Below are 13,197 nucleotides of genomic sequence, written 5' to 3' on the forward strand. Positions count from 1 at the left end.
GCATTTAGGAAAACATAGTCCTGCTGATGGGCAAGAAGCTCAGCAAACAAAATCACACAACGATCTCATCTGTGACCAAGAGAGAATCTCCGAAGTGCATAATTTACTGGAGACTCAGAAATATTGCAAATTGTTAGTTTAGAGCTCCAAGCATGTAAGTCCATAGAATGGAGCTCTTTTACAGATATGGTGTCTGAATGCAGTTTGCATGCAAATCAATTTCCAAGGCACTCATAAAAATGTCTGTATAGTTACAGAATACCAAATGCAGAGCACAGCATCTAAGAACTGGCCTGAGAATGCAGGGGCTAGTTAACATCTAGGATACAAAATGGCACAAAGCACCTCAGAATCTAATTTGTTCTCCCTAAAATGTGTAAAATGTGCAGTAGTGGGTGTCTAGAAGTTAAAATACTCTTAGATTTCACATTTCATTTATATTGCTAAATATTTGCTAACATATATAATCAGACATATTTAAAAAGCTTATAAGTTCTACTAATAAAAAATGATAGAAGCCAAGTTGAAAAAGCAGCCTCAGTAGCAGCGGAGCAATAGAAGTCTGCTGACAAAAATGCCACACTGGTTGGGACACCCTGAAATTTCTTTTTCTCGTTTCCACTGCTCCATCTGGTATATTTAAAAGCAAATTTGCTAAATGTTTCTGTTCTTGTAAACAATTACCTTGCTATATGTTAAAAAAGAAAGAATGTGGACATTTATTTTGGTTGTTTTATTGTGTTGCACACCTATCAACACGTAAGAGGCTATTAGTTGCTATCGGACGTACCAAACATAAATAAACAGTGAAGCAGGGTCAAGACTCTCACCTGCTTTGGAAAACAGAGGAACACGACAGTAACCTGCAAAGGGAATTGTATCTAATTAGAACAATAAAAAAAAAAAATTATTCAATGATGGCCCCGATAGTCCTACTGAGGAAAAGGATATATTTACTAAGCATACATGAAAACCATGACTGGCTACTTATATTTCCATGAAAATAAAATATTTGCAGTTTCTATCCTGGCTTCCTACTGCCTGACACACTCACACTCGCCCCTCTCAAAGTATAGCATGTTCCAAAATTAACCACCAGCCCCGCTTTGGGAAGACCCCGATTCCTAGATGCATCTTAGCTGGTGTTAGATGAGTGTACATATTGGGAGCACAGAGTAAATCATCAGAGCAAGGGAGACTGCAACATAAAGTCATCCCTGAAAAGGATCAGGAAAGGACAGCCTTGGGCTCCCAGTCTCTTCTCCTCAAGCAGGAAGAATGAGTCACTGCTTCTCCCTTCTGGATGAATCCCATCCTTCATTTTCTGTATGATAGTCATGACTACTCTTCACTGAAACAAAAGAGCTGTGATCTCTGTAAAGAAATACTTAAACCTGCCAAATTTGCTGAATTAGCCTTCTTAGTAATGCCCCACCCTACCCCATCTTCCACATCAGAGCGCATTTCTATAATTCCACTGAGAAAATGTGTGTCAATACACAACATTTCCTTTATATTCACCTTTCAGGAATAGGTATTTGGCATGTCAAAGTGTGTCTATGGTACATGCATGTTACATTAAATGTTAATAATCTTACTTTAGGAAATATTACCTTTGTTCAAGCATAGAACTGGTAAAGTATATTGCCCAAGAAATTCATTTCCAGTTATTAGAACTTGATTTTCAACAACAAATCGTATCAATGCCAGTTCTGGTACGTGAATTATAAATGTGAAGGTTTCATTCCATCTTGGACTAAAAGCTGAAATATAAAGGAATGGATATAAAGAATCACAGACAATATCAATATTTTGATAATAGTAATGATAGTTTGTATTTTAGAATGCTTAAATGTTTAATGCACTAAATGAGAAAGGAATAAGACAATAGCCATATTTATCAGGTGTTTACTATTGCTGGGCAGTGTTCTAAGAATTGTATATAGATGATATCATTTAATCTCACAACAATCACATCACGGTTATTATTCTCTGCATTTACAGATAAGGAAACTGAGTCATAAAGATATTACACAATTTCCTGAGGGTTTCAGATACATAGCCATTAAGTAGCAGAGCAGGTTTGAGTCAATTCTTCATAGAAACAGCAAAATATCTGCAGAAAATTCTTAAATTGATTGATTCTTCTACCCCCTACTTCAATTCTCACTGCTCTTTCTCTCTCTCCCCCACCCCCGCTGCCTCTCTCTCTCTCTCTCTCACAGACACACACACACACAGACAGACACAGAGGCATACAAACACACACACATACACAATCATGTATTGATGATGGAGGAAGTCCTAATTTTTAGTTATAAAAAAAAATGTGAAGGACTTATACAATGCAAACTATAAAACACTGCTGAAAGATATTAAAGAAGACTTAAGGAAATGGAAATACGTTCCACATTCGTGGACTGGGAGACTTAATATTGTTAAGATGTCAATACTGCCAGGAATGATCTATAGACGCAATGCAATTCCAATCAAAATTCCTACAACCTTATTTACAGAAGTAGAAAAACCAATCTTCAACTCTATATGGAATGTCAAGAGGCCCAGAATAGCTAAAACAATGTTGAAAGAGAAGAACAAAGTAGGAGGACTCACACTTCTTGATTTTAAAACATACTATACAGCTACAGTAATCAAAATAGCCTAGTACTGATAGACCAATGGAACAGAATTGAAAGTCTAGAAATAAACCCACACATTTATGGTTGACTGATTTTTGACAGGGGTGCTAAGTCCATTCAATGGGGAAAGAAGAGTCTCTTCAATAAATGGTGCTGGGAAAATTGGATTTCCACATGCAGAAAATGAAAGAGAATCCATGCCTCACATTGTACACAAAAATAAATTCAAAATGGATTAAGGACCTAATGTGGAAACGGAAACCATAAAATTCTTAGAAGAAAATGCAGGGGCAACATAGTTTTTTATCAGTGAATTATCTAATGTAATAACAAGCAAAAACAGCAAAAGACAAAATAAATAAATAGGACCTCATAAAAATTAAAAGCTTTTGCTCAGCAAAAGACTTTACCAAAAAAGTGAAAAGACAAGCTGCCACCTGGGAGAATATCTTTGGAAATCATATATGCAATAAGAATCCAATAACAAAAATATATATAAAACTTCAATGACTTACTAACAAAAAGACAAATAACCCAATCATAAAATGGGCAAAAGATTTGAACAGAAATCTCACCAAAGAGGACATTCAAATGGCCACCAGACACATGAAAAGATACTCAACATCATTGACCATCAGGGAGATAGAAATCAAAACCACAATGAGGTACCATTTTAGGATGGCTAAGATTAATAAAGTAGAAAATAACAAATATTGGCAAGGATGTGGGGAAATTGAACCCTCATCCACTACTAGTAGAAATGCAAAATGGTACAGTCATTGTGGAAAACAGTGTGGCAGTTCCTCAAAAAACTAAAAATAGAACTACTGTATAACCCAGCAATTCTACTCCTAAGTATATATACCCAAAAGACTTGAAAGCAGAGACTCAAAAAGATATTTGTACACCAATGTTCATTGCAGCAGTATTCACAATAGCCAAAAGATGGAAACAACCCAAATGCCCATCAACAGATAAATGGATAAACAAAATATGGTACATACGTACAATGGAATACTACTCAGCCAGTAGGAGAAATGAAGCCTTGGTACGTGCTACAGTATGGATGGAGCTTGAAGACATTACGTTGAGCAAAATAAGCCAATCACAATAGGACAAATATTGTATGACCTGACTTATACAAAAAGGCAAGAAAAGGCAAATGTACAGAGACAAAAGTTTATTAGTGATTACCAGGAGCAGGAGGGAAGGGGAAAAGGAAAAATCACATTGTAGGGTTGCACAGGCAATTGCTGTTGTCATTGTTGCCAATAAGTTGTACACTTGTAAAATGTTGAATTGGCAGAAGTTGCGTGATAGATATGTTTACAACAATGACAAAAAATAAAAGAGTAGCTGCTAAGGCTGGTGATGTACAACCAAACACCTCATAGGACTCAGTTCCTTGGTTTGGAGGTTTAGGGTGGTGGTTACATGGGACATCCCAATTAATTGGCCTAATAACATGTTTAGCGCTCCTGTTCTACCTACTAGTTTGTTGCATAGTGCCTGGGGTCTGAAACGTTTGCAAGTGGGGATCCAAGGCACAACAATTGGTTTCTATTATCCTGGAACAACAGAGGAAAAAGTAGTCAGGAACAGGAGGGAGATATGGAATGTGTGGCTAATTGCCTTCATGAACAAATGCCTCCTTTGCCATGAGACCAGAAGAAGTGGATAGTGCCTGGCTACCATTACTGAACATTTTGATCAAAGACTCCCTAGAAGAATACTGATCAAAACGGGGAAAATATAGAACAGAATTTCAAATTCTCATGGACTCCAGACTTTTTGGAGCCATGGAGGATGGATGAACCCCTGAGACTATTGCCCTGAGATAACCTTTAAAACTTAAACCAAAAATATCTTCTGAAGTCATCTTAAAACTGAACAATAGTTTAGCTTACCTAGTAAAAAAGGCCTGCCTTGAGCATTAAGCCCTTAAGAACACAATCTATATGAGATAAAATTGACAATAGCAACTTGAAAAATTAGATAGAAACCTTAGGGGGCAGTGAGTTTATGTTAATGAGGGAGAAACAACTCAGAACAGGAGGGTGAAAATGGTTGCACAATTCTAAGAATGTAAACACTGTCCCTAAATTGTACATGTAGAAACTGTTTAGTTCGTTTATGTTTGGCTGTGTATATTCTCAACAACAGCAACAAAATAAATAAAATTTAGAAAAAATAAATAAAAGAAGTAAACCAGGATACCAGAATTTGACAGTTATGAGTATGATCTTCCCTAGTATGACCAAAACTGAAGAACTACTTCTATACCCTATGCATAAATGATCCTTTCCGTCCCGGGCTCTCGTGTATTTAATTACACCATCATTACCCTAGAAGTCAAGCTACTAGGCTTCTGATCCGTCTGTCCTGTGCAACTATTTAGACTTTTACTCCTGCATAGCGTTTCTCACATGTATCACTCATTCCTTTTCTAGTGCCACACCCTTCTTCAAGACCTGACTTCCCCATCCTCTAACTATTGAAATCGTATCTTGACTCTAGTTTGTATTCTTATTTCCGTCTCATACACTTCTTCCTATCTAATATGCAGAAACAATCTCCCTAAAGCTCAACTCTGTTATCATTATTTCCCAGCTTAAAAGCATTATTCATTATCTACAGAAATTTCCTAACATCTTACCGTGGCTATACTGTTCATTCCCAGTATACTTTTTCATTTATCTCACACAAATCTTCCTTAAAAAACCCACCCAGTGCCGTCGAGTCGATTCCGACTCATAGTGGCCCTATAGGACAAAGTAGAGCTGCCCCATAAAGTTTCCGAGGAGTGCCTGGAGGATTTGAACTGCTGACCCTTTGGTCAGCACTTAACCACTACACCACCAGGGTTTCAAAATCTTCCTTAAATACCTATATTCCACCCATTTTGAACTTCTTGGCTTTTCCCTAGCATGTTTGAATTTTGTGTTCAGCATACTGTAACATTCATATTATTTCTTTTGCCTTAAATGCCCTCATTCCAAATCTCTGTTAAAATTCTTCTCATTCTTCAAGTACCATCTCCAAATTTGCTCCTTTTACAAAAGTTCTTTGTACTTAAAGCACCAACCAGATAAAAAAAAAGCTAAAGAAAAAAAAAAATGCCACATAGCATTTCCAAGGAGTGCGTGGTAGATTCCAGCTGCTGACCTTTCGGTTAGCAGCTGAACTCTTAACCACTACACCACCAGGGTTTCCACTAACCAGATACTATGTCATAGTAAGTTTACTTTTATCTCATCTCCCATATTGAAATGTAAACTATCTACAATGTAGTTAGTTGGAGCATGCATAATAATAAATCAATAATAAATAGAGATTTTAAGTCTCTTGATATTTAGCACCACATTTTTATCACAGCAGGGCCACAACAATGTTTGATGAACTACACTGAATTCTGCAGGGATATTCCCATAAAACCGAGAGATGTTATCAAAAGTCTAACGGGAGCTAGAATCATAGTATTATAAGGGGTGTGTTAAATAAATAAAGGTTCTGTGTTTACTGCCCTGAATATTCAAGTAGGAGTGAAGGTAACAAGAGGTAGGTTACTACAAATTTCCAGACATTAGCAGTTACTATTTCTTGATAATATCATTGTAATGTGCCTTCAACTCTGTTGTTTGCTGTTGAGTCAATTCTGATTCAATGACTCTATGTGACAGAGTAGAACTGCCCCATAGGATTTCTCCTAGGCTGCAATCTTTATGGGAGCAGATCACCAGGTCTTTTCTCCCATGGAGCCATTGTATGGGTTTGAACTGCCAGTCTTTTGATTAGCAGCCAAGCGCTTAACTATTGCACCACCAGGGCTCCTTCCTTCAACTCTAAAGGTAAACAAAAAGGCAATAAGCCATAGTCGCCACCAGTATTCCTTTCCATTGATAATGGTGTAAGGTAGCAAAAACTTCCCAAATCTTTTCCCCCATCTTTAAAACTAGAAGCCATGCTGGAAGCATAGTCAGAAAGCAGAAAGACAGACCAATGACATTGTTCGGAATTATTGCCCAAGAAGAGAAAGGCCAATAAAACTCCACCTGCTCCTCTATCGGTGCCAATTAGGCCTGCAGTATAATTTCAGACTCTGAAAGAAAGCCTGCTATACTTTGAGAATACGCACTCAAAGAATATTCCAGATGCCAGGATCAGTTCCAGGTCTCCTCCAAGGTGATTCTGACCAAGGGTCCATCTTAGCAACCTATCCTTTTCTGATAGCCTTAGTGGAAAATGACAATGCCATTACCCTGTTACATAAAATGTCATGGAATGTTGAAACCCTCAAAACCTTACCAAAGCCATTTCTTCCTTTCCCACACATCTGACAAAAATGACTGAATTATGCATCCAAACATCGTATGAATAGGTTTCTATGGCATCCTTACTGAGTCAGAAGCTGTAGATCTTTGATCTAAAATAACTCAGGGAGTGAGGTAAAAATGTGTAATATGCTGTGTCAGAACAATCACAATTTTTAAAAAAATTTGTTTTACGCAGAGACTAGAAGCTAGCTAGATTTTCACGGCCAAAATGTCTCTCTTAATTCAGTGATACAGGGGAAAACATAAAAATGCAAAAGGTAATAATTTTGCAGATCAGATAAATTTTTGTATTCATAATCTGAAAATATACCTAAACAATGTCTTAAATCATTGGCAAATTGTTTTTACTGTTAGTTATGGATTCAATTGTGCCCCCCAAAAATATGTGTTGTAAATCCTAACCCCTATACCTGTGGTTATAATCCCATTTGAGAATGGGTTGTCTTCGTTATGTCAACAAGGCAGGATTCGTGTAGAGTGTGTTTTAAATCAATCTCTTTTGAGATATAAAAGGGATTAAACAAGCAAGGGAGAGAAGAGTTGGAAAAAGAGAGATGCCAAGCCACAAAAAGATTGCCCAGGAGCAGAAGTCAGAAGAGACAAGGACTGTCCTCCAGAGCCAACAGAGAGAGAAAGTCTTTGCCTGGAGCTGGCATCCTGAAATCAGACTACTAGCCTCCTAAATTGTGAGAAAATACATTTCTGTTTGTTAAAGACACGCACTTATGGTATTTCTGGTTCAGCGGCACTAGATAACTAACATATGCATATAACACTTTAGTAACCTTGAACATAATGTAAAACATTTACCTCATAAATAATAAATATATATAAAAAAGTATAAGCTTTCCAAAATGAAGTCTAATAGAAGTTCAACAAGATGTATTAGGAGCTCACCATTTTTTTTAATTGCACGAGTCTGCTGTTTCATTTGATCGTATGGAACACCATAAATTTCTATTATCACCAGTGTGTCGGCTTTGTTAGGTGATGAGGGATTACTAAGCGGCAGCTGGATACCACTGATGAGCTGCATGAATAATTTTTAATAAAAGAATTTAGCAAAATATTAAACTTCATCACCGCTGAAATTCAAAATAGAAATATCTACTCCAAAAAAGTTAATAGACTCTAGGTCATCTTCTACAAATATTGAAGCTGGAAAAAATGCAAATTTTGAGATTTAACTCTTTTATCCTCAAGTTTCAGTTCATAAACACCAAGAGCGTGTCTAAATTATCCCATTTTACTGATATGTGAATACAGCGGAATCCACATTTTCCATTTATGATTCATTAACATACACTTTTTTAAAAAAACATTTGTTATGATCAAATTTTTCTGTAATTCAGGATGAATTCGTCTGCTAACATGCTATTTCCAAGTTCATCTTATGTATATATAGCTAAAAATTGGAAACAATATGAATACTACTTCTCAAACATTAAAAACAAAACACAATTTCTGATGACAGTTTTTTCCGATGGTAGAATTTATGTTTGAATGACTTACAATGAAATTTTTCATTATCCATTACTATCAGTATTGCCATGAAAAGTCACCTGAATCTGACAAAATTGATTATTTCATATGTACATTCAGGTCTGACTATCAGAAGAATGATTAACAAATGATTTAGTAATTTCCATCTAGCCTTTAGCCAAGCTAATTGTCGAAACAAAGATTTGTTTTACTTCAAGGAACAAAGTGAGCACGAAACAACTATATTTGAAATGTACTAATTTCAGGATGAGAAATGAAAGAGTTAAGCCTAAAAATGCAGTTCTAAAAAAAAAAATCAATTTCTTGAGGTTATAATAAGAACAAATAAGTAATTAGATTTGAAAATACAGAAGGAAAGGAGGAAGGAAGAATAAAGGAAGAAAGGGAGGAAAATTTTTGTACATTTCTGATACAAGTCCTTCATCATGTATGTTTTTCAGATATTTTCTCCCAATCCATGGCTTATCTTTTCTTTTGCTGTAACAGTGTCTTCCACACAACAGAATTTTTTAATTTTGATGAAGTTCAGCTTATCAATTTTTTTCTTTCGTGGATCATGCATTTGGTGTCGTACTTAAAAAGTCACAGGCAAACCCAAGATTTTCTCTTGCGTTATCTTCTAGAAGTTGTAGCGTGTCAATCATAGTTATTTTAAATTCCCTACCTAATAATTCCAAAATCTTAGCCTTATGAGAGCCTGGGTCTAATGCTTTATTTGTCTCTTCAGACTATTTGGAGTTTTTTTGTTTGTTGCATTTTAGCATACCTTAAATTTTTGCTGAAAGCCAAACATGATGTACTGGGTAAAATGAACTGAGATAAATAAATCTGGGGTGTGAGTTTAGGCTATGTTTACTGTTTGCTGTAGCTGTGGTATCAGAAGATAAAATTTTCTCTAGTGTCCTTGTTTTTATCTCCCTCATTGCCTTGGGTTTCCAAAGAAACTCAAATAGGATCTGAGGCTTGCAGTTCTTTGAGCTGTAATCCCTAGTTATTATAGAGGAACCCTAATGATGTAGCAGTAGGGTATGTGCGGGGGGAGGGGGATACATTCCAGCGTCTAATGATTAATGACTAGATCTCAGTCATTTAGTGTGCTTGTATCCCTGAAGTGCGACCTTCACAAATGCTTCTCAGAATCCCATCTCCCTCATAGGTGAGACAAGAAAGTTAGAGAAGGCTAGAGATAGGTTTTTTACCTTCCCACAGGTTGATTAGGCTTTGGTAAACCGAAGTCTATTAGACAAAGAAAAAATAATTTCTATAGAGGCCAGACCTTGTTAAGGAGAATAGAGAGCTCTGGGCATATTTCAGAATGGCCACTTTCCCCCTCTCCTTGCCAAAATTGTTGTGTTGTATGCTGTCAAGTACATTCTGACTCATAGTGACCCTATAGGACAGAGTAGAATTACCCTATAGGGTTTCCTAGGCTGTAATCTTTATAGGAGCAGATTGCCAGGTCTTTACCCTTGGAGTGGTTGATGGGTCCCAATCGCTGACCTTTCCGTTAGGAGCTGAGGACTTAACCGTTGTACCACAAAGGGCTCTTTGCCAGAAATAAAAAAAAAACCGTTGTACCACAAAGGGCTCTTTGCCAGAAATAGGAGGGGATTTTCTCTAGTCTTTACTATGAGGATTTGATAGTACTCCTGGAGGTAGAATTTACAGATCTGTGGTTGTTACCCTAAAACTACCCCCACCCCTCACCCCCAAGAATTCTTAACCCTCAAGCTAGTCCACAGAGACTCCAGCATTATTTTGATTACAGTTTAAGTGTTCCTACAGTCACTGGCTCCAGCTTCAGGCTTTTGCTCCTGGCCTTCTGCTCTTGGTAAACTAAGTAATTCACCGTATCTGCCTGTCTTTCCACTTTTCAGGGCAGCAGTTCTTTTCTGGTTTTTTGTTTGTTTGTTTTTTTCAGTTCTCTGATAGATCTCAGAAGAATTGTAATTTACAGGTTTTCGTTTGTTTTCAGATTTTTTTTCTGGTTTTGAGGATGGGAGTGGCAGCTTCCAAGCTCTTTATGTGTCAGACTGGAAACCAGAAGTCTCCAGTTTTTAATATTTTAAGTTTGACAAAATGGTGGTTAAATAGATAGAGATGCTAGGCAGACTGTTAAAAATATGCCTTTAGATCTCAAAAATGAGGTCACATTAAAATTTGAGCATTATTGGTATGTACGTGGTGGTTAAACCCATGAGTGTGTATAAAATAACCCAAGGGGAATATATAATTTGAGACAAAGCTTAAGAAGAAAGCCTTAGGCAATTAAGTACTTCAGGGGCAAGTAGAGAAAGAGGAATGAAAGAAAATGAGAAAGACTAGCTTGGGAGGTAAATTTAAAAAGAAAAGGTACAATCACAGAAACACACCAAGGAGGTTTGTGTGGAGTAGGAAGAGATTTTACAGTGGCTGGTTTACCTCTTCTTCTCACCAGAGCAACTATTAGAAAGCACAGAAAGGATGCCAAAGTTATAATAACATTGTAAAGTAACTTGGCCCAGATCCTAGAATGAATGCCAACTAATAAACTTTTGACTGAACGTAGTGTTGTAGGCAATTTCTTTCCATCCACTATATGCTTCTACAAAACCCTTAACAACCAGGAGAAGAGTCACCTACATGCTCCACTGGAGCTGTTTCCTGCAGCGGCCAGGATCATTTCAGTCCCATCGTCTTTTCTGTACTCTCTTTCCACATTAACTTCCAGAATGTAGTTTCCAAGCCTCCTTATTTGGCTGGGATAAAATGGTGAGGGCCTGCTGAAATGGCTGTGAATGATTCCTCAAATCCTGTGATGTTATGACAGTGGTGGAAGGAGCTGAGATAAGAGTCATGAGAGAACCACACCCTGGGAGGAGGGGCTTCTAGCTTTACACATACTCTCAGACAGCCAGGTAATGGGAACGAACGGAGCTCTCACCAGCCAATAGAGCCAGCAGAGCTACACTAGGCAATAACATGAAACACAATAAACCTGGCCAGGGACAGCAATATAAGTATTTACCAAACATCCAGAATAGGGTCTGGTGGTTCACATGGTTCTAGCGACATCTACTTAAATAGAAAAAGGGACTAATGAGACCATACCCATCCTATTGATTTGCCAACAGCAGGTATATAAACAGTGTAAAATAGGACTGTGTGGTAAAGTAGAAGGCCATAGAAAGAGGAAGACTCTCAACAAGGTGGATTGACACAGTGGCTGCAACAATGGGCTTAAGCAAAACAATAATTGTGAGGATGGCAACGACTGGCCAGTGTTTCGTTCTGTTGTACCTAGGGTCACTATAAGTACCTAAGGTCACTCTGAGTTGGAACCGACTCGATGGCACCTAAAGCAACACACAATTAAATGGAAAGAAAAACAACTAGGGGCTTTTCAATGACATTTTTTAAAAAAGAAAATAAGTGGAGCACTTAGGATATAAAATAAGAAAGCTTTGAAAGGCCTTTGCTAATGGAAACAATATATTTTAGACAACTGCATTTGCTCTCAATGAACTTACACAAAGATGTAATGAAACAAAAGATGAAATAATAAGAAAATACCCCAGGGGGAGCGGTTGCTGGATATGACACAGAGGGAAATGTGAAAGAAACAATATCAGGTAAATAACAATGGGAGGGGAGGGACTAATAATACAAGAGAAAATTTCAAATCTACATTAGAATCGGTAAAGAATAAAATCAACTACAGACCCAGAGTCATAAATGTAGAGGAAAAAAAAGTTAAAAGCACTCTCAAAACGCAGAGGAAAAAAGAAAGTGATAAAGTTGACACATATAGGTAGACACAGAGAATAGATACTAGAGAAAAACATGGACACTTATGATTTCCAAACAAGCAAATTATATTCAGAGACATAATGGGGAAAAAATCCTGTTACTGCAAAAGCTAATTCTGGAGATTACTGAAAGAAAATAGCTTCTAGAATTTATTTGTAAAATTCTTTAAAGCTGTGGGGCGGGAAAGCAGGATAATCACAAACTAATTATTGGACTGGACTCAGACTTCTCTATCACAATATTAAATGCTTAACGACCACAGAATAATACAAAATAGATATTTGAAAGGAGAAAGTCTTAGCTCCAATATTTCAATCCATAGGCAGGTAATCATTCATGCAATAAGGCAACAGAAAAACATCTTCAGACATGGAAGGGTGCTGAAATACCACTGGCATAGTGGTTAAGAGCTCAGCTGCTAACCAAAAGGTCAGCAATTCAAATCCCCCAGCTGCTCCCGGGAAACTGTTCTACTCTGCCCTATAGGGTCGCTCTGAGTCAGAATCGACTCGATGGCAACAGGTTTGGTTTTGGTTTCTTACAGCACCTGAAAAAATTAACAAAACTTAAAAACCACTAAGGGAAAACTATCTAGTTTATATATCTAACCAAATAAAAGTACAAGAAAAAGATGTTATTAAACTTACCCTTATTGTAAGTGTAATTGGTTTACTGTTTTTCAGTGCTTCATTTGGATTAAAGTTCGATTTACTCTCTCTTAGGAACTGTGGTTTCAAAATATACCCAGAACCACCATTGTCCAAAAATTTTCCATTTTGTAGGTCCATAGGCAGACCAGGGGTCTGGAAATTTAAGGCCACTGTGAGAAAAATTATTTCAACATTTTCAGGAAATAGAGAGTACAGTTAAAGAAACAGTTAAACAATTCGCTGAAATCTAATCATGGGTTGTATATTTTCTAAATGTTCTTA

At 37.0% G+C, this 13,197-nt stretch overlaps 1 protein-coding gene across 1 annotated transcript in view; it reads right to left on the reverse strand.

The window, feature by feature from the left end:
• Nucleotides 1-777: 777 nt before the first annotated feature.
• Nucleotides 778-13,197, reverse strand: part of PLCZ1 (phospholipase C zeta 1) — a 74,711-nt gene continuing 62,291 nt past the window's right edge. The window contains exons 9-12 of the mRNA XM_049882570.1: nt 12,913-13,085; nt 7,871-8,003; nt 1,614-1,763; nt 778-863 (exon numbers count right to left, since the gene is read on the reverse strand). Coding sequence (XP_049738527.1) covers nt 778-863; nt 1,614-1,763; nt 7,871-8,003; nt 12,913-13,085 — 542 coding nt within the window. The remainder of the gene's footprint in view (nt 864-1,613; nt 1,764-7,870; nt 8,004-12,912; nt 13,086-13,197) is intronic.

This window comes from Elephas maximus, chromosome 4, assembly GCF_024166365.1.
Source record: "Elephas maximus indicus isolate mEleMax1 chromosome 4, mEleMax1 primary haplotype, whole genome shotgun sequence".
Lineage (NCBI taxonomy): Eukaryota > Metazoa > Chordata > Mammalia > Proboscidea > Elephantidae > Elephas > Elephas maximus.